General features: G+C 36.9%; 1 protein-coding gene across 5 annotated transcripts in view; it reads right to left on the bottom strand.

Moving 5' to 3' along the window:
* Window positions 1-20979, bottom strand: part of OXR1 (oxidation resistance 1) — a 444691-nt gene that overhangs the window by 112563 nt on the left and 311149 nt on the right. Inside the window, exon 1 of one of the 5 annotated variants that reach the window (XM_025450874.3) lies at window positions 11797-11859. The exons of the other annotated variants lie outside the window; for them this stretch is intronic. Within the exon in view, the coding sequence (XP_025306659.1) occupies window positions 11797-11815 (19 nt within the window). The 5' untranslated portion in view covers window positions 11816-11859. Of the gene's footprint in view, window positions 1-11796; window positions 11860-20979 lie in introns of those variants that run through there. 5 annotated transcript variants of the gene reach the window in all.

Raw genomic sequence — 20979 nt, 5'->3', positions numbered from 1 at the left:
CCAGTTTTGGAGTTGGAGAGATAGAATTACAACTCCATTTCTGTCTACAGGTGTGACCTTGGGCAAGTTGCCTGACTTCTCAAAATCTGTTTCTTTGTTTAGAAAATGGAGATTATAAAAGTATCCACACCTCATGGGGTTGTATGAAGATTAAGTGGGAGAATACACATAAGCACCTAGCCCACTCCTTGAAACCAGATAAGATGGTAAGTATTCAGTAAATACGAGTTATCAGTAAGTACTCTATATACATTTTTTAAAAGATTTTATTTATTTATTCATGAGACACACAGAGAGAAGTAGAGACATAGGCAGAGGGAGAAGCAGGCTCCATGCAGGGAGCCCCATGTGGGACTCGATCCCGGGTCTCCAGGATCGCGCCCTGGACTGAAGGCAGCGCTAAACCGCTGAGCCACCTGGGCTGCCCCTCTATATACATTTTCTCATTGAACTCTTGCAACAATCCAATGGATAGGCATTCCTAAAATAGGATACAGAACACAGAGATGCTAGGAAGATAGGTTCCAAACCATGAAAGATTATGTGTGCTATGATAAGGAGTCTGGAATATATGTAGCGAGCAATGGTAAATCTTTTGAGGGCTTTTAAGACAGAGCCAATGAGTTCTAAGTTTTTAGGAAGATCTTTGAGATGACAGCGTGGATTATGGGTTGGAAGGGCAGGGAGAAAAAAAAAAGGTTAGGAGTCCAATTAAGAATTCCTTATAGTAAGTCACTCTGAGTAATATGGGAAATCCTAAAAGCAACACTGTACACCTTTGGAAGGGATAGCTGGTATATACCTTGTGACTCCAGCTTCTACCTCCTCCTAGATCCTATAATGGCAAAAGCTTTAGGGCTTGCCTCAATGCTGATTTCTTTCAAGCTCTGAACTGCACCAGCACTGGTGGTCTTTCAGAGTCATTTTCTTTGTTACTAAGGGGCATGAAGTTTTGATCATCTCTGAAAGGAAGCAAATGAGCTCCCTGCTAGAGTTAGAGGATAAAGTATCAGTGTGATTGTTTCTTGGCTGGCAGGGAAAAAGTAGAAAGCAGATGCTCTAAAAGCACTGGGCTTTGATACCTTTATCATTTTTGTCACCTTTATATGTAGATGATGTCATCATCATTCATCTGTACCTTGATTCCAGGGGAGTAAATCACACACAGGATAGTAAATAGCAGAGTTTATGCAAAACACAAATACAGACTACCACATTGTTCCATGGATTTAACACCACACACCTGGTGTTTTGTCTTTTTCTGTTTTTGAAACAGAAAAAGACATTCAATGTTTCCACTGTAAAACAGTAATCTCTACTCACTCTTTTTGCTGGAGGTTCTCAACAGTAAAATGGTAAAACATATACTTCAAAAGAGCAAGGAATGCAATGGAAGCTTAAAACATGTTGAAGGCTACTCTTTCTTCCAAAATGCCAGAAGCTAGATAATTCAGGATTGCTTTCTTGCTTATGTACCAGCACTGGAGTATAAACCTTAAGAAATGTCTGAGAAACCGATTTTTCTTTTGAAATACCATCTTTTTTTATCCAATTCTTCTCTTTTTACACATGCTCTGATGCAATCTTGCTTAACAAGACATGCTTTTATTAGAGTTGCCTTGATTTCAGTTGTTTGCATACATGTACTTGTACTTTGAGATACAGGTTTTTGATAACATGACAACTATCTGGAGAAAAGAGTCAAGACATAAGATGAAAAAGGGTTTCAGCATTTTATGTTTTTCAGGATTTGCAATCCTCAAATAATAAAAGCAAAATGTGTGCTAGCCCTTTTGAATACACGTAACATCATGTTATATTTAAAATATGTTAATCATAAAATTAAAAATTGGTTTGAAATATTTATATGATGAAAATTAGAAACTGGAAGTGTTCTAAAGAATTTTTAAAATTATACAGCATTAAATTTATTTAATGTGTTTGAAACACTAGTGAATAATAACTATGAGATATTTTTGTCAAGTTTAAAGACTCAGTGGTGGTGATTGCTTTTGATTATTACAAGAATCTACAATGTTAAATCAGGAGATCAGCTTTGAGACTTGGAAGAAAAAGTAGAGGAAAGAACATTGTTAAATGCTATTGCAAGTTTAATAAATGTGTAAGAGTTTTTTAAAAAAGAAGAAAATTAGGTACTTTTATTTTCTTATTTTTATTTGAGAGAGAGAGAGAAGGAGGGGGAAAGAGGGGGGAGAGATAAGTCAACTCCATGCTGAGCATGGAGCCCTATGCAGAGCTTGATCTCATCACCCTGAGATCATGACTTGAGCTGAAATCGAGAGTCCACACTTAACCAACTGAGCTACCCAGATGCCCCCCAAATTAGATACTTTTAAAGTAAAAAAAAAGGGATCCCTGGGTGGCGCAGCAGTTTGGCGCCTGCCTTTGGCCCAGGGCACGATCCTGGAGACCCGGGATCGAATCCCACATCGGGCTCCTGGTGCATGGAGCCTGCTTCTCCCTCTGCCTGTGTCTCTGCCTCTCTCTCTCTCTCTCTCTCTCTCTCTGTGACTATCATAAATAAATAAAAATTTTTTAAAAATCTGTAAAAAAAAATAAAAAAGTAAAGTAAAAAAAAAATTACAACTAAGATTAATCATCCAGATAGAAAAATACGTTAAGAAAACACAAGACCAAAGCAAAATAACAAAATTAATTTAAAAATATGAAAAATGACTGAATTAAAAGTGAGAAGCCACCAAACTTCAATCATAGCCATGTCATACAGAGAATGATATTTGTATAAATACCACAAACAAAAGACAGGAAAGACTAGTCCTGTGTTGGGCTTTGTGCTTAGCGCAGAGTCTGCTTGGGATTCTCTCTCTCCCTCTGCCCCTTGGCCCCGCTCTATAAATAAATAAATAAATAAATAAATAAAATCTTTTAAAAATATTTTTTTAGTTAAGTCTGAGATGATAAATGTCACACTTCTACTTAATAATTTAATTTTGAAAATTAAATAACAGAAATGTGGTTAACTGCATAACCATGACTTGCTTCTAATAAGTGAGCTTGATAGCTTCAACCCTGAGATATTTCTCGTATGTCTTGACTGATCTTTTGATTAAAAATATTTTTCCTAAGAATTTATGTGGCAACACACACACACACACACACCCCAAATAAAACCTTGACCAGAGCAAGATAGTACTTCATGATAGAAAAGAATTTTTTAATCCTGAAAATTATAGATAGAGTAGTATTTGAAAAGATATGAACTTAAAAGAGCAAATTTCAAGCATAGAAAAGAAAAAGGTATGTATGCATTAAATATAACTCATTCCTGTGATAAATTTACAAATAATCTAAATCCTTTTATGATAAAGCAAGCATATGAAAAATAGAATAACAGTTCAATCTCAAAAAAAATTGAAGTGTCACACATGACATCATTTTATCAAGCTAGAAAAACATTACTGGTGACATAGTACAGAATTACCTTGGTGACTCAGGTGGCTGAGGCTACAAGACCTAACCTGTGATTAAGTCCAGTTCAGGTTGTCAGTATCTCTCACTAGACACGTCCGTCCTGTTTTCTTCAAATCCATGTTCCAGGATGAATTATTTAAAACTCAAATCTGACAAGGAGCATCATATGATGCATCAACTAGCCATCTAATAGAATCAGTGATGTGGCTAAACAGAGTGTGGATCTCTGCTTTACACTCATATGCTGTTAGAGAGCATTTATTCGTGATACCAGCTCTTTGGGTTTTTCTTTTTCAGCACTGATGAGCCCTTAGTTATGCTGAAGCCCTAAGCTCATTCCAAATCTGGCTAAAGACAATTGTGACCTTTTGGCAATTTTGATGAAGCATGGGCAATTCTGACAAGCACATGTGTGGTGGGGACAGGGCGTTGTAGGCCTCTCTAAACAAGTAACATTTACATATCTTTTCCTCACCTGTAAAATGGAAATAATGTTAGTCCTGTCTACTTCACGGGGATGTTAGCGAACTTTATGTGAAATTAGGATGTATGTTATAAGTCTTTATAAATCCTGCAGTGCAGAGCAAATTCAGGTAACTATCAGAAATAGTAGATTTATAACTGAGATACAAGAGGAATAACAAGCAGAAATGAAAGTTAATTATGAGAGTCTATCAGGTCCCTCGCGAACTTTAAGACCTTATTTTGTCACCATTACCACTCTCTTCAGTCATATTGGTATTCTTTGTCTTCCTTGAACCGAACTTGTTTTCACACCCTACCTTTGTACTTAACTCTCATCTCTACATGGTTAGCTACTCTCCTGGATCCTTGTATAGCTTCTCATCATTTGGGTTTCAACTCTACTGATACCTTCTCATAAATGCCCCCCATCAATATCTAAGATCATTGTGTCACTGCCCTACTCCACTCCAATCTCATGTGATCATTATTTTGTTTTTAACATTTATTATCAAAATATCTTATTTCTTCTCTTAGCTGTTCATGGATAAAGTCACCACTATGTAAAAGCACTGTGCCCTTCTTTGGAAGGAGGACCTGAGTGACCAAGCAGTCTGTCACTAAGCAAGATCAAACTGCCAGCATTCCGGATGACAGGAAGTTCATGGTGACCTTGTCAAATCAGAGAAAAAATCAGTTGGAAACCTGACTTCCAGAGGAAAGAAGTGGGGAAAGGAAACACACAAGGACAAAAGCACTGAACAGACTCAGGACAAATTGCCCCCCCTTTTTTTTTTTTTGCTTTGCTCTCATATTTAAAAGAAGTTGGAACTGGCCTAACATATTAAGCAAAAATAACAGTTTGGAGAAGGATACCTTGTTCTTGTCAGTACCCTGCAACCTAAATCCTATGAAAAAATAGATAAAAGTATCCTGAACAGATGAAGCTGACAATTTTCTATATGATGCATTTGGATAAGTGAAGATATTCTCTTAAAAATTAAATTCAAGGCAGCCCCGGTGGCTCAGTGGTTTAGTACCGCCTTCAGCCCAGGGCATGATCCTGGAGACCCAGGATCAAGTCCCATGTCTGGCTCCCTGCGTGGAGCCTGCTTCTCCCTCTGCCTGTGTCTCTGCCTCTCTCTCATTCTGTGTCTCTCGTGAATAAATAAATAAAATCTTTAAAAAAATAAATTCAAAATGTGTGTATTTATTGTTTAGGTAACTCATTTGCCTATAATTTCCATTCTATAGCATATGAAGTGTTATTTTAAAATATTCTCTCTTAATCTCATCCTCTATGGTACACTTATTTGTTCGCATTCCCCAACATCCTCTTTCTAAAAAAGTGTGTTTTTTTTAAAAAAAAGGTAAGCTTTGTGCCCAATGTGGGTCTTGAACTCATAACGCCACGATCAAGAGTCACATGTTCTACTGACTGAGCTGGCCATGCACCTCTGTCTTCACTTTTGAGACACTTAATTCCCTTCCAGTCACTATTTACATACCCGCCCTATAACTCATTCCCCAAGGCCCTGCTTTCAGCTTTCAGCAGATCTCTGTTTGGTGTTTCTTCTAAATTCCAATTCAGAATTATATATAACCCTACTATGACACTTAAAGAAGTGCATGATTATAACTGTGTATGTGTCTGTCTCTCTCATTAGATTCTATTTGTATTACCAAATATGTAGTCCCAGTGCTTGTTTACTACAAAGCAGGCATTCAGTAAGTGCTTTAATTTTATACTTTTCCATGGTGCTAATATTTTTTTTCTGTCTCTCTCATTAGATTCTATTTGTATTACCAAATATGTAGTCCCAGTGTTTGCTTACTACAAAGCATAGCAGGCATTCAGTAAATGCTTTAATTTTATACTTTCCCATGCTGCTAATATTTTTTTTAACCATTGCCCATATGCTACTTTATTACTACTGTTTAAATGTCAACACAGGTGGGATTGGGAACATTTGTTTTTGTATTTTTCTTTTTTTTTTAAGATTTTATTTATTCATGAGACACACACACACAAACAGAGAGAGAGAGAGAGAGAGAGAGAGGCAGAGACACAGGCAGAGGGAGAAGCAGGTTCCATGCAGGGAGCCTGACATAGGACTCGATCCCAGGTCTCCAGGATCAGGCTCTGGGCTAAAGATGGCACTAAACTGCTGAGCCACCCGGGCTGCCCCGGTTTTGTGTTTTTCAATGGTAAAAACTCATACATTCTTTTTAGAAAAAAAAAAAAATCCACAAGTGATGGAGTAAAGAGGCTTTTAAAGAGACTGTAGTGTTTAAGCCAGACAACTGTCAATTTTCCATTTAACTGGAAGGAACTCTACTGAAGAAAATCCCAGCAAATAGATGAATCTATACATAGTTCTATTTTTCTAATTAATTTACTTAGTCATGTAAATAAGAACTATAGAGTGATATGAACACAGACTCTGGAGCTAGGGCCTTACATTTGAATTCTGGCTCTGACACTTGCTAAGCTGATTTGACCTCAGGCAAATTTCTTAATCTTTCTGTGCCTTAGCTTTCTCATTTGTAAAATGGGAGTAATAAATGTACCTAATAACACAGGTTGATCTGAAGATATACTCAACAAATATTTATTTAGGACATATTACATACCTGGCTCTGCTCTTGATATAAGCTATCAAATATGAAAGAAAAAAAGGACAAATTCCTCCACAGAGTTTGCATTCCAGTTAGCAAGATAAACATAAATACACATCTATGTGTTAGTAATAAGAGCTAAGGAGAAAAAAAAAAAGGGAGGAGAAGTAGAGGGATATGAACTGTTGAGGGATGGGTGAGATTTGAAATTGTAGTCAGGGTGGCCAGGGAAAGTCACACTGCAAAGTCAGCTTCTGGATACAGACTAATGGAAGTGAGGGGGCCAGCAGCATCAGTGTCTAGGTGGGTCCTGCAAGGCAGAGGCAACAGTAATTGCAAAAACCTTGAGAAAGAAGCATGTCTGGTGGGTTGCAGGGACAGAAAGAAGGCTGGTGTAGTTGAAGTGGAGTGAGCTAGGAGATTATAGGCACTAGGTGTGTATGTGAATGGTGCACACTTGCGCTGATGCAGGGGGGTGATCAGATGGGGCTCTGTGTGCTGCAATGGCAGCTTCAGCTTCTGAAGAGAAACAGGAGCCCTTGAAGGGGTTAGGTACAGAATGAGATGGGTGTTTTAGCATACTGCTCCAGCTGTCTTACTGAAAGCTGACTGTCTGGGAGTGGGGCAGAAGGAGGGGGGTGGGAAAGTTGGGAGGTTTTGCAGGGGAGAACAGCAAGAGCAGAGGGAAGGAGGCCAGTCAGGAGACGACACTAGTTAGACTACAAGGGTGGTCAAAAGATGATGGGAGGATGGACCTAGAAGGAAGCAGTGCAGGTGCTAAGACCTGGCTGGATTCCGGATCTATGTCGAGAATACAGTCAATAGGATCTCTGGGCGGATAAGATACGAAACCAAAGAGGAAAAAGAAGAGTCTAGAATTACACCAATATTTCTTGGCCTGAACATCTACAAAAATGGTGCTTCTATGAACTGAAATGCTAATATAGCTTCATGTATGATTCTTACCATTACGCCAAAATGTACTAACATGTTAATTAGTTAATATATTTAGAGTGACATAATACCAAGTCACTCCTATGTAAATGTTTGCTGTTATTACTAATAATTGGGATGAGAAAAATTTTAAATCCCGTATATTATTAATGAGAAAATGTTCATGTTACAACTTCTGGTTTTGGGAAATTAAATGTATGAAATGAGAACTTGGAAGACTCTCCATTGGCACAGACAGTATAAAAAACATAATTTTCAAGTAACAACCAAATTCTATCTTCTTCAATTCCCCTTCACCTGCAAGTGCCTTTAATACAGCACTTCTTTCTGTTTTTTACTCTTGCCTCTTGAAAGTATCCCTATCAACAACAACAATAACACACACACATTACCTTTTAAAATGAGTCTGTGTACAATGACATGAGTCATTGTATTATACTCATTATAGCAATGGAATTTATATTAAGCGGTATTATTATAATACCATTGAGATATCCTGTGTTTTGAAGAAACAGCAATGACATTTATTTTTTACTATTATGTTCTTAAAACTGTGAAAGCCAATACAAGTATTAGAAAATGCTAAAATGCATGCAAATATCCCAACTGGTTCAAACCTAAAGTGCTTTTGGTTTTCATGCAATAGTACCTATGTTTATCTGTGGAGTTCATTTCTCATTGGTGAGTTGTAGATGAAATTTCAAGCTAAAAATATTTGAAGCCTTTTTTTTTTTTTTATGGCAGGAAAAGGGTCCTGGCTATGGAAATAACTATGTGACTAATCCTATTTGGTTCACTGATTTTACATCATTTCCCCCTTATGCATATCTGGAACCAGAGTGAGACCCTTTCCACAATTACTATTACAATTTGTAGTATTTTTCCCAGTAGGCATTAGCTTATACCTACAATTTTCTTTTGGTGGAGGGTAAAGCCCTATTAAAATGTATGTTGATGTGCAAATTCCATTTTAGTTAAAGTTTTTCTGTATAACAGGACTTGGTAACAAAATAACATGGGGGACCAACAGACAACAAATCAAGGTTCGGTTGCTTTGACAAGACCAAGAGACAGAAACAAACAAATGCAGAAAGAACACTAACTGCTGGCAACCAACCCACCCACCCCACCCCACCCACCTCCACCACGTTTTCCTCTGAAAGTCAGGGGCATTAGGCAAAATCCTTTGTCATACAGCGATTCAAAAAGCCACTGTTAAACATACTTATGTTATTTTTTTCTGAAGCCAAAGCCTTACAGTAATTTACAGATCAATTTGTCTCTTAAGTGGAAGGAATAAAAATAGGAAAGGAATTTGGGAATCTAAGTAACCTCTTTTATTTTTAATGTCACGGAGGTGCTGTGGGCTGTGGTTCTGCTAATTCAATAAAGGATACAAGCTCTCTGAGTCTGGCACACATTCAGGACTGGGATTCAAAATAACTAGAGCTCTGATCATTGGAAGTCCTCTGGAGACAGATTTCACAGTGCTCCTTGTGATCCAGTGAGTTAGAGGTCCTATCATTATTTCCAGTGATAATTAAAATGCAGAACTTATTACTCTCTAGTTTGGGGCAAACTCTTGAATTTTCCTTCTTTCATCTTCCTAACTTTCCACTTGCACATAAGTTCATCTAATAATGTTTTCATTTAATGCTGATGCTTAAATTTTATAAACAAACAGTACTTCATGGTTTTTAAAGTGCTCTCATATACATTTCATATTCAATATTTTTACTGGTTCAATTTTTTTTTTTACAAATTGTCCTACCAATCCTATGATGAAGACATTATTCATATTATTTCTGTTCTTTGGATGGATAATTTGAAGTTCTGAGAAAAATTACCGGATCACTAAGTACTCACAGTTTTAAGGAGCAAAATGCTAACTTGAACCTAAGCCCTTAGTCTTAAAAACTTGGATTCTTGCCATTTTGTTACAGTTAAATTTTGGTCATTAATTTACTAACAAAATTCTCTATTTCCCAGAGGAGTTCAATCAAGACAGTTGGTTCAAGAACAGGTAGCCTCACACTGTGAGGGAATCAGTGAGAAGGAAGTTAGTGAGGAGAGACCAAAATTGGTTATGGATAAGCCATGTAACAAAAAAAGAATACTCTTAAAATGTTTGAATGTGAAATGCCCAGCTCTCGTCTATTATACAAGTAATAGATCAATCTATATTTTTACTGCCATATTTCATCATATCTAGCACAGCATGTCTTATAAGATGCACCACCAAGAGGAAAAAAAAAAGGAAAACTAAACCATATATACCATTGATCATAAGATACTTTCAGATTTTAAAAAGCTAAAATGTGAAAAAAAAGAAAAGGGCAGATCTTAGAATCAAAGAAATACAGTATGGTAACTATGAAAGTTCTCAAAATCAGTCATAGCACAACTTTCCCAGACAATCAATAAGCATTTATCAAGTGCCCGTGGATGGGCACAAGGAAGCAAATACATAATCGAGGTAAAGAAGCTTAAGTGCTATATATGAAATATTAATTACTATCCTTCAGTTTCACAATGTTGACCACTGTACAAGAAAACATACCCACTTGTGCAAAAAGATGTCTGTGTGCAAGTGTCAATAGGGAAGGTAAAGGAAGGAGGAAGAAGAGGAGGAGAGGGAGAAGTAGCTGGGAGGGGAAAGATGGCTTGGAGGAGAGGTAGAAGAATGGAGGAGGGGTCTAATTTTACCAGAAGCTTCCCTGAAATTCAACTGTGGTCTGAATCCTGTCTGTGCCAGATTTTGTGATTATATAAATAATAATTGCTGTCCTCTGTGTGAAATGATACTTTAAAACAATAGCAGCTTTGAAAAAAGGCTTCACACGTTTTTATAACCTCTCTAGGTTCATAACTAATACTGAAGATTTCTCCATTCTTGCATTTTTTTTAAATCATAAAGACTGAAAACTAGACAATTTTAATATTTATCAAATTTGAATGATAGGTAATGATTAAATGTTGGATAACGCTTGGAAAAGACATTTTGTTATGACTGGTTATCAACTTCCTTGAGGACTTAAAAGCTTTAGAATTTCTGATTAAAATTAAAAAGTTGTTTGAGCTGAAACTAACTATCTAAATATTTTACTTGGGCATTTTGCATATATCATGTTTATCATCACAAAATCTGTGTGCTGAACTGGAAAGATGAAATTAGATTGTTTCTAATTAAAAACATTTCTGTTTCTGTAATGAGAATTTCATACATAAATTGCACTATAATGTGAAATAATTGCTTTTGAAATCCCTCAAATAAAAAGATACTCAACCTTATAACTGTACATTATGCTCATAAATTTATTACTAATTTGAAAGAGATAATATCCTCAACATCATTAAGCCACATGACTAAGTGGTAAACTCTGTTATACATTCTGATGTCGTCACATAGTTGCTGTGATTGAGGAAAAACTAAGCTAGTAATGGTAATTACTTCTTTTGAAAGGCAAAACTATAAATTAATAATGCAGAGTAATTTCATTTTTAAAAGTCAATAATGAATTCCATATGCTGCATGCCATTAAAAACCAAAGAGGTTACTTACATGCTTCAGATCTTTTTAAAACTTTATTCCTTCTATTTAAAAGTACAGGTCGATCCATCGATAATAATGTTATTTTGACTTGTTTGACCAAAATTAAAAACAAAAACCGAAAACCTCCCATTTCTCTCCTCATTTCTCTGGAGCCCAGAGAATTTAAAGCAATAAGATATTAAAAGAAAACAAATACATCTAAGCAAACTGTTAAGAGTATGGTTAGGAGAGACTAATGAAATGTATTATCAGTCTTTGATACCCAAAGCGGTGGTGATAAATCTGAGCATGTGACTCAATCACTGTTACTACCTTCGCTGTGTACAATTTTTCAATTAGGGACAAGGTAAGACCATATGGAAACCTTACTGATAATTGATTTCCTGTGAATGAATGAAGTCACTAACGACTTGTAAGTGGCCATTGGACTTGAAGACAACTCTAAATCACTATGTTTGAATCTATTTCTGGGGAGCCCCTCCTGACAGAACCACAGTCAGCAGCAGCACCTATAGCAAATCACGGACAAAAAGTATTCATGCACAGAAAGTCTTTTTTACATCCTGTATTTAGATTTAGTATTTCAACAGAGTTTACTCCCTCCAGACCTCCCCTACCAAAAACATTCCCTTTCTAGAGGCAGGAACCAGCATATCCATATAGCTTATCTGGATTTTGAAACTAGAACATAAAGTCAGCCCTATTTGACTTTCCAAAATGACTTGTTAAAAGAAGCAGAGAGCGCTTACACATACCTTTGCGAGGGCAGAACATTTCTGAGGTCCTCCTTTCACGCCTACTCAGCCAGAGATATGCTGCTTTCAGGAAGAGAGGCAGGGTTCTTGTGCTTCCCTGGGTAATACACTTCCTCTCTGGGAGAGCGCCCTCTCCCCCCACCGGGGCCTGACTCCTGGTGGTGATGTGAGAGATTCAGAAGTTTCTCTTTCTGCACACAGGAAACTGTTCCTGCCTTGTGACTGCGGACTTGCTCTTGGCTCACTGAACATTTTGGTAACAGTGCCAGCATGCTGGACATAATATGTTACTAAGTTGACCCTACAAGTCTATCATGGAGTGAGATAAAAGAACTCGGTATCTAACTTCTGTACAGTTTCTTATCATAAAGTAAATCAATGGCATGACCACTTTTAAAAATCTTTATTATTCAGCCTTAATAGTACTGACAGGCAGTAGTTTTGATAAGCTGGGTACTGACCTAGCTGGTGTTTTGTACCTTTACAGATATTTAAATGCTGCTGGCTCAATGTCCAAACCTAAGTTTGAATTTCTTTTCTCCCAGAACCTCCCACTGCATCATGATACAGTATATCTTATACTAATATTATACTATTATGGTTATTTCTTTCTGTACTTCTTCCCTATTAGCGCAAGGAGAGAGTCCACCACAACATCCATCATGGTACTGAACACTTAGTAATTGAGTAAATGGATAGGAGTCAAAATAACTCTCTCCTTCCTACCTGGCCCCCTCTTAATCCACATTCCCTGTTAGCTCTATGGAAGCAGGTGGCAGTCTCGATAGCCTGTTTTTCTTGGACTCCTTGTTCCTGTCCTTAAATTTGGGAATCCTGAAGAAGATTTTGGTGGACGCTTCTCTTTTATTCTCCCCTGTCATCACACTTTTATAAGATCCTCAATTCATTGAGATCTACACATATAATTCTGTATTTTATTTGGAGGTAGGAATCACAATCATAGGGTATAGAAAATGTCAACTCAGATCCGTGCAAGTCCAGGGACTACTGGATGCTGAGACAGGTGGGCTTCAGGGCCAAGTTGAGAGATATAAAGGACACTGAACACCAGGCAGAGTTAGTACATTGTAACGGACTGACAATGGTTATAAAGAAAGCAGAGTTCATGTTGCCATCAGTGCATAACAATGGCACTCCATATCATAGCAGTAATACCACCATTCTGCATGCAATACCAGATCTATAGCCTTTGCCAAATTCTGACAGCTCCATGATAAACTACTCATTGCCTAGTAAAGTATCTCATCAAGCCAGTGATTTTTAGAGAGAAATGTTATAAACTGGTAATATGATTCATTTTCAAATAAAAATTTACGATGTCTCATTTTTTCTATGGAGCTATTTTGTACCTTCTACAAACTCCTTATTTGGCTCCTTTAAGAATTCCAGCAGTATTCCCTACAAATGCTATTCGATAAGACAACCTACGTAAAACTTCTAGTAAAGTTCTTGGCATTCTGCTATAAGTAGGTGCATAACAGATATTAATTTCCATTTCTTTCCTTAATGACATGGCTGGTTTAAAGTAATGCTAATGATAATAGTGCCTTACATATGTTTAATGCTTTCTGATTTACAAAGTGCTTCAATGAATATTCTCATGTTATACACTAACTGCAGTGGGAGATTCTGTGTATTCTCAAAAATTTTGTCGAGTTAGCTATGTACAGAAAATTAGTGACAGACTGTTTCCTTGCAGCTTCATATGGTGCACAAAAAGAGAGGATGGGAATGTTTTGAAGATGCACTGATGCTCATCTTCAAATAATTCAGCATATCTGCAGATTCCCAGGGAAATAAGAACAGCAGGTAAAAATTAGGAAAGGAATGGGCTCTTTTTAAAAGCGAGACTTCATGTTAGAAGAAGAAGCACACATGCGAAAACCCTGGACAAAATATAATGCATGGTTTTCAACATCTGCAGAATATGCAAAGGAGGGCTTTGACATTTTTATATCTCACATAGGTGGTAATGCTACCTATATTTGTATCGTGTTTGAATATGAACAAGAAAGCTAAAAAATATGTACACATTCATATCAAACACACTTGTGAATTGGTATATGACAAGTGTTTATATAAGTAAATATCTACACATATATGCACCATATCTATACAGATACATATTTCCCAATAGTTTGTCATTTGCTCTCTCCTACTTGCTCTCATTAGGAATCTGATAGGAGTTAGACATGACTCACTTGTCAGCTAAGTGTAGTTCTTTCAGGTTTTGTAAGACCAAATCAATCTTTTAACTGTACTTAGACCTGTCCATTAGGCATCTGATGAACAATTTCCTGTGAGCAGTACTGGCTCTTGGGCATTGCTTTCTCTTAGCTGTCCATCATCTTTGCTATCCAGGCTGTTAAGAGGCTCTGATTTAAAAATGTTTTATATACTTATTTTAATTTTTAAATTATTTTTTAAAGATTGTATTTATTTATTCATGAGAGATACAGAGAGAAAAGCAGAGAGACATTGGCAGAGGGAAAAGGAGGCTCCCTGTGAGGAACCTTATGTGGGACTTGATCCCAGGACCCTGGGATCACAACTTAACCGCTGAGCCACCCAGGTACCCCTCATTTAAAAATATTTTAAATGCTACAATCAGAAATGCCACTGCTTCCACATCTCCTTTAGTTTTTATTCTAGATTCTTTTTCTAACTTAGTTTTCATTTTCCTAGTTTACTTTTCATTTATTTTCTTTATATTTGTTATTGAAGCATATAGATTAACCAATTTATGATAAGGTGACTTACCTTATTTTTTGAAAGCACTTTTTTTTTTAAAGATTTTATTTATTTATTCATGAGAGACACAGAGAGAGAGAGAGAAAGAGGTGGAGACACAGGCAGAGGAGAAGCAGGCCCCATGCCCGACGTGGGACTAGATCTCAGATCTCCAGGATCATGCCCTGGGCTGAAGGCGGCACTAAACCGCTGAGCCACCCAGGCTGCCCTGAAAGCATTTTTAAAACTTTGTTATAATAAGAACATTTAGCATGAGATCTGTCCTCTTAAGGAAATTTAAGTGTCCAATATATTGTCGTTGACTATGATATTGTGACTTTAGATGTCCAAGTTTGTTGGTTTATTTTTATGACATGGAGAAATCTGCTTGATTACATAATTAGAGCTTGTTCAAACTGAACTTTTGAGGATGGTAGAGAAAAGAGCCTTTGCTAAAGGAAAATGTATGATAAAAACTCTTTCTAAGCTTTGGGTAATTTTGCAATCATGTAGTCTTACTATTTATAGATGTTAATTGTTGGCAGGTAGGATTATAAAAGTACTTTCACTAATACCACATTACAATGCCAAGGATACGGTCTTAACCTGAGATGTGAATTTTACTGGTAGTGTGTACCCTTTTCAAAATGCACTCTGCAAAAGACCATGAACACTTTCCCTGGTCTAGAGAAAACATGTAGCGTCTCTAGGAGAAAAGTTACTTATCAAGTGTTTAATTTTTTTTTTTTGAACAGAGGCAGTGTTCTTAAATTCTGAACTGCTTATAGTACCATAGTATAACGTTGGATATATAAGGGGTATTTTAAGTGTTAGACTTCAGAGCAAAGAAATACCTCACAAAATTCCTGTAAGTTTAGCATGCATAAAAGAAAGCCTATCACAGAGCATGTGACAGATCTTAATGTTTCCTGAGCATCTACTAGTTTGAGGTAAGCCTGTGCTAAGCACAGTTACAGTGCTGAGTCAGCCATCTGATACACATGGCCTTTTAAGTTTTCTTCTTTCTTGTGTACATACTTTATGACTAAAGAAAATAAGTCTTTTATAGTCCTGTGCTTTTTCTCTTAGGAAAAATGTCACATATTAAGCAGGGAGCACGCCTTCCATTCTATTCTTCCCTCCTGCGACATTTCTCAGCAAACTGTACCCAATAGTCAGCATACCTCCTAGCTTGTGTGGGCTACATCAGCTAAGGCAAAGGTTGCAGAGTGATGGACAGTTAAAGCTCTGGAGTCGGTCTGCCTGGGTTCTAATCTCTGTTTCTCCACTTTCCAGACATGGGTCTGATATCAATTATCAACCTCTCTGCCCCTCAGTTTTATCATCTATGAAACCAGGATTTTAATACTTCCTACCTCATAGGGCTGCTACAAGGATTAAAAGATTTAATACATACATGGTACTTAGAATAGTACAGTAATAAAGTACTCAATAGTTAAATAGCTAGCTTGTTAAATTATCATTATGAAGAGAAAGCTTTTATAAAAGTATAGGTAGGTATCTCATGTATTGTCTACCTTGTCAAGATAAGCCATGTTTATATAACAGTCTTTATAATGCAGAAATTTCTTAGGATGAACTCTTCAAAACAAAACCTGAATGAACAAACAAAAAAAGCAGAATCAGACCTATAAACACAGAGAACAAACATGGTGGCCAGAGGGGGTAGGGGTGGGCGATGGGCAAAATGAAGGGGTGGGGGAGCTATAGGCTTCCAGTTATGGAATGAGTAAATCACAGGGATAAAAGGCATACCATAGGGAGTATAATCAATGGTATTGTAATAGAGGTGCATAGTGACAGATGGTAGCCACAGTTGTGAACACAGCATATGTATAGAGTTGTTGAATCACTATGTTTACACATGAAACTGTCACATCATGTGTGAACTATACTCAATGTGTAAAAAAACCCAAAAAGACAAAAACCCAACTTTTATTTTGTTTCATATTTTTAATGTTTTTTTCCTTAATTTTAATTCCATTATAGTTAACATACTGTTATATTATTTTCAGGTATATGATATGGTGATTTAATAATTCTATACATTACTTAGTGCTCACCATGTTAAATGTCATCTTAATCCCACCACCTATTTAATCCCACCACCTATTTCACCACCTCCCCACTCACCTCTCCTCTAGTAACCAACAGTTTATTCTCTATTTTTCTTTTTTACTTGTAGCAAAAATTACTACCAAACTTCACTCATTTAGGCCAGAGACCCTTGTGGTGTTAATGAAAGACCTGCCCCTCACGTAGCACACTGCCTACACTTGTGAGTTTATTGGCCAGCCAAGTTCGTTCTTTATAAAAGAATTGGTTTTTTGGTTTGTTTCTTTTTTCTTTTGTTTGTTTGTTCTTAAATTCTACATATGAATGAGATCATATGGTATTAGTCATTTTTATTTTATTTAGCATTGTACCTTCTAGATCCGTCCATGTTGTTGCAAATGACAAGGTTTCATCCTCTTTTATGGTTAAGTAGTGTTCCACATCTTTACACATTCATCTATCGATAGGCACTTGGGTTGTTTCCATAATTTGGCTATTGTAAGTAATGCTGCAGGAAACACAGGGGTGCATGTACCTTTTCAAATTAGTATTTTTGCATTCTAAAAAAAGCTTTTCTTAACATCTGATTCATAAAATTCTAAATTATTAAGAGAAGAGATACAGAAAGGAAATAAAAGAAAAAGTGCCGATGATAGTGACAAATGAGTTTTAGGCTTGATTTCAAGATCCTATATTAAAAGTCTCTAGAAGAAAATTAATGGTTATACACCTAACAAGCTATGTAGTATATGTATATGCTAGACATATAACAGGTGTTCAAGGAGTATCTGTGGAAAACCTTGACTGAATGAATATGTACACACTTTATTCTGGTACCTAAAACATATTCATAATAATCCATTTTGTGTTATTTTGATTTAATTATTGATTTAATCCAAGTTGGAGTGTCATGAATGTTGTCTAGAGGAATGTCATAAGTTGATATTTAAAGGAAGAAGAAATCAAGCAAATAGAATTATGTGTTCAACAAGTAGTTGTAAGCAGGGGAAAAGAAAACTAACTGTTCAAGGCAGAGAGACTAACGTGGGCAAAGGCCTGGCAGCTAGAGAAAGCTTTAGCTAAAAGAAGCCCAGTGTCATGGTGAGGGATAGGGCAAGGTAAATTGGGGCAAAGAAAGAGGAGAGACATAGGTGAAAGAATGAAACAAGGGACGCCTGGGTGGCTCAGCAGTTGAGCATCTGTCTGCCTTTGGCTCAGAGCGTGATCCCTGTCCTGGGGTCGAGTCCCACATCGGGCTCCCTGCGAGGAGCCTGCTTTGCTTCTCCCTCTGTCTGTGTCTCTGCCTCTCTTTTCTGTGTCTCTCATGAATAAATAAAATCTTAAAAAAAAATAAACAAGAAATGGCACCTTCATGTGTCTTATAAATTATACTGAAGATTTGGATTTTAATGTGAGGTCAATAGGGAGACACTTTTTTTAAAGATTTTATTTATTTGACAGAGAGAGCGAGAGCACAAGAGCAGGGGGAGCAGCAGGCAGAGGGAGAAGAAGTAGGCTCCCTGCTGAGCAGACAGCCTGACATGGGGCTCAGTCTCAGGACACTAGGATCATGACCTGAGCCAAAGGCAGATGCTTTACCTACTGAGCCACCCAGGTGCCCTGATATGTAGGCTTTTAAGCAGAGCATTAAGAGATGTGAACTTTATTTTATTTATTTATTTATTTATTTATTTATTTATTTATTTATTTATTTATTTATTTTTAGATGTGAACTTTAGAAATTATCAGCAATACAGGAGGTAGATTGGAGGGGGACACATCCTGAATGCAAAAGACCATCTGAGAGGTGATGATTATAATCCAGTGTGATTTATGAAGCTGAATAATAGCAGTGAGGACTGAAAGAGATAGATCAGTTGAAGAGACTTTATAGGGTAGAACAGAGTAGGATTCTTGAGTGACTGTAGCTGTGTTGGTGGGGGGAGATGTGGTAGGGGAGGTAGAGGCAAGAATCTAGTTTGGTGTCAGAGAATAATAAAGGAACCGAGGTAAAGGCAGACCTTATAAAACCAATTGTGGAAAGGCTGATTTTGAAAAATCTGTGGAATATCCTAATGGATATGTTTAGTAAACAGCCGAATTTATAGGTCTATTGTTAATTATCTTTTTGGTTGGAAATTTAGATTCAAACATCATTTGCTCAGAGATGTGAAATAATATTGCTTAGGATAAATGTATTTTTATTATTCTTTAACTAGATTCAAACACTCTTAATATTTTATTCCATTTCTTTCATATTTGTGTTTTCTTTCTATGATAGATGTGTATACGTCTATCTATGCATAATGTGTATATTTGCTGAACTGAGGGTAGGTTACCTGCCTAATGGCTCTTTGTCCCTAAATATTTATGTATACTTCCTATGAATATAGATGTTTTTTACATAACCAGAGATGTTTTTAACTTCAGTCAATTTCACATTGACATAATCCTTTTATATTATCTGTTGTCTGCGTTCCAATTTTGACTACTGACCCAATAATTACTCCACACTGCATTTTTAATTCTCAAGTAAAGGTCAATCTCTTCTGCTATGTTTAGCTTTCACAACTATACAAAAATCTAAGAATCACATTCAGTAGTTGATTTTGTTTGTATTTTCCTACCTATAAAAGAAATAGTAAGGTTTGAAAACCTTATATTACTTATATTACTGAAGTCCATTTCTTACAACTTTTTAAATTCTATGGTTCCATCATCAAAAAAGGGAAAAAGTCACCATGTGAGTAAAAAGAGTTTTCCAAACTGACCTCCTCTGTAGAGTACTTGCTTTGATACTTTTTAAAATAAGCAATAAAGCTTCTTAATGTCTCAGACAACATTCTTCCTATTACTAAGATCACCTAGTTTGAATTGTATTATTATTTATTTTTTCTTTTCAGGAAAGTAACCAATCAAAAAAGGATGAAGAGCAGTGGTGGAAGGGGGGACATCTGTTCATGAAGCATTGTTTATGATTAAGGTCACCTTTAGGAAGTATCGAAATTTAGCTAGAGCTTATTCACAAGGCTGTCAGTAAGAGTTCAGAGTAGGACAACATAAACCATCAGCATTCCAAACCTAACAGGACCAGAGTGGCACAATAGGAGGCTTTATTTATAGGAATCCTTTGCACCCACTTACAAAGTTGCTAAACTGGTTTGTTTCCTTTGTGGGTGTTTTGGTAAAAGAAGAAAAGCATGCTTTGGCTTGTCACTGAGAGTTGATCTCTAATGGAAAGGGAACAGATGTATCAGTATTACTTAACTCTACAAGTGCCCTAATTCAACATTGGTAAAAGCTACCCATACATGGACAGATAACTTCTCACAACACCCTTCTTCCTTTTCAGATACAAGAAACCTGGATTAATCTGCAAGCCATATCAAAGGCAGAGGTTTGATAAGTCCTAGATCTTTGATTAAAAAAATAATAATCCATATTGCTGTCCTTAGCAGTCCACAGAAACCACCACCAAGATAACCAAACTATGATATGTTTGTCATTAGGCTACTGGAAGATCTGCCACTAAAATACATGAACACCAGCAAGGCTTCATAAAACAGATGCCTTAAAAACAAAGTCAAATGCAGGACTCCAGGGTAGTGGTAGAACTAGGGGCTTTGGAATCAGATACATCTGAGTTTGAATTCTCTCTGTCACTTATTGTGTAGCGTTGGGCTGAGTTATACAAAGCTCTCTACTTTCCAACCGGCTTGCTAATAAAAAAAGGAGAAATAACACCTACCTGGACAGGGCATTAAATTAGGATTAAATGAAGTAATACATGTAAAATGTCTAAACCAATGGCTGCCAAATGGCAGGTGCTTAAAAATAATTCCCTGAGCCCCACAGTTTGCTGACAAGGATGAACTTAACACAAAGCAGGATTGATTTAAGGCCAAAGGTATGGAAAAGAGGGACCTGAAGCTTCCTGGGGGTGGTGGCACAAACCAGCAAAGGAAGGAAAGCATGGAACAATTAGGAGGCTCTGCCGGTAGTCCCAACAAGGGCACAGGCAGTTTAAACTTGGATGGCACTTGGGAGGGTGGGAAGGAGTACAAGGAGGCAGCTGACTCCCACTGTTCCCGTGTGCGTGCCAGAGAGAGTAGTGCTGTCCTAGTAACCCGCAGGGATGAAGATGTTTTGAGTCAAAAATGGTCACTTGACACACAGAACATTAAGGAGGAGTTTCCCGGTTCAAGCTGGACATACAGGGTGCTGTAAGTGTGTCAAAAAGATTAGCACTGAAGTTCTACTTTGGGGGACTTGGCTATGTATAGGTGAGTTGATATCAGAGCAGAAAGTCTCCTTAAGAAGAAGTACAGGGAGACAATAGGAAAACTGTAGACCATG

Source organism: Canis lupus, chromosome 13, assembly GCF_003254725.2.
Source record: "Canis lupus dingo isolate Sandy chromosome 13, ASM325472v2, whole genome shotgun sequence".
In the NCBI taxonomy this organism is placed as follows: Eukaryota; Metazoa; Chordata; class Mammalia; order Carnivora; family Canidae; genus Canis; species Canis lupus.
Note: the sequence above shows the minus strand (reverse complement) of the source record. Positions and strands in the feature narration are given on the sequence as shown.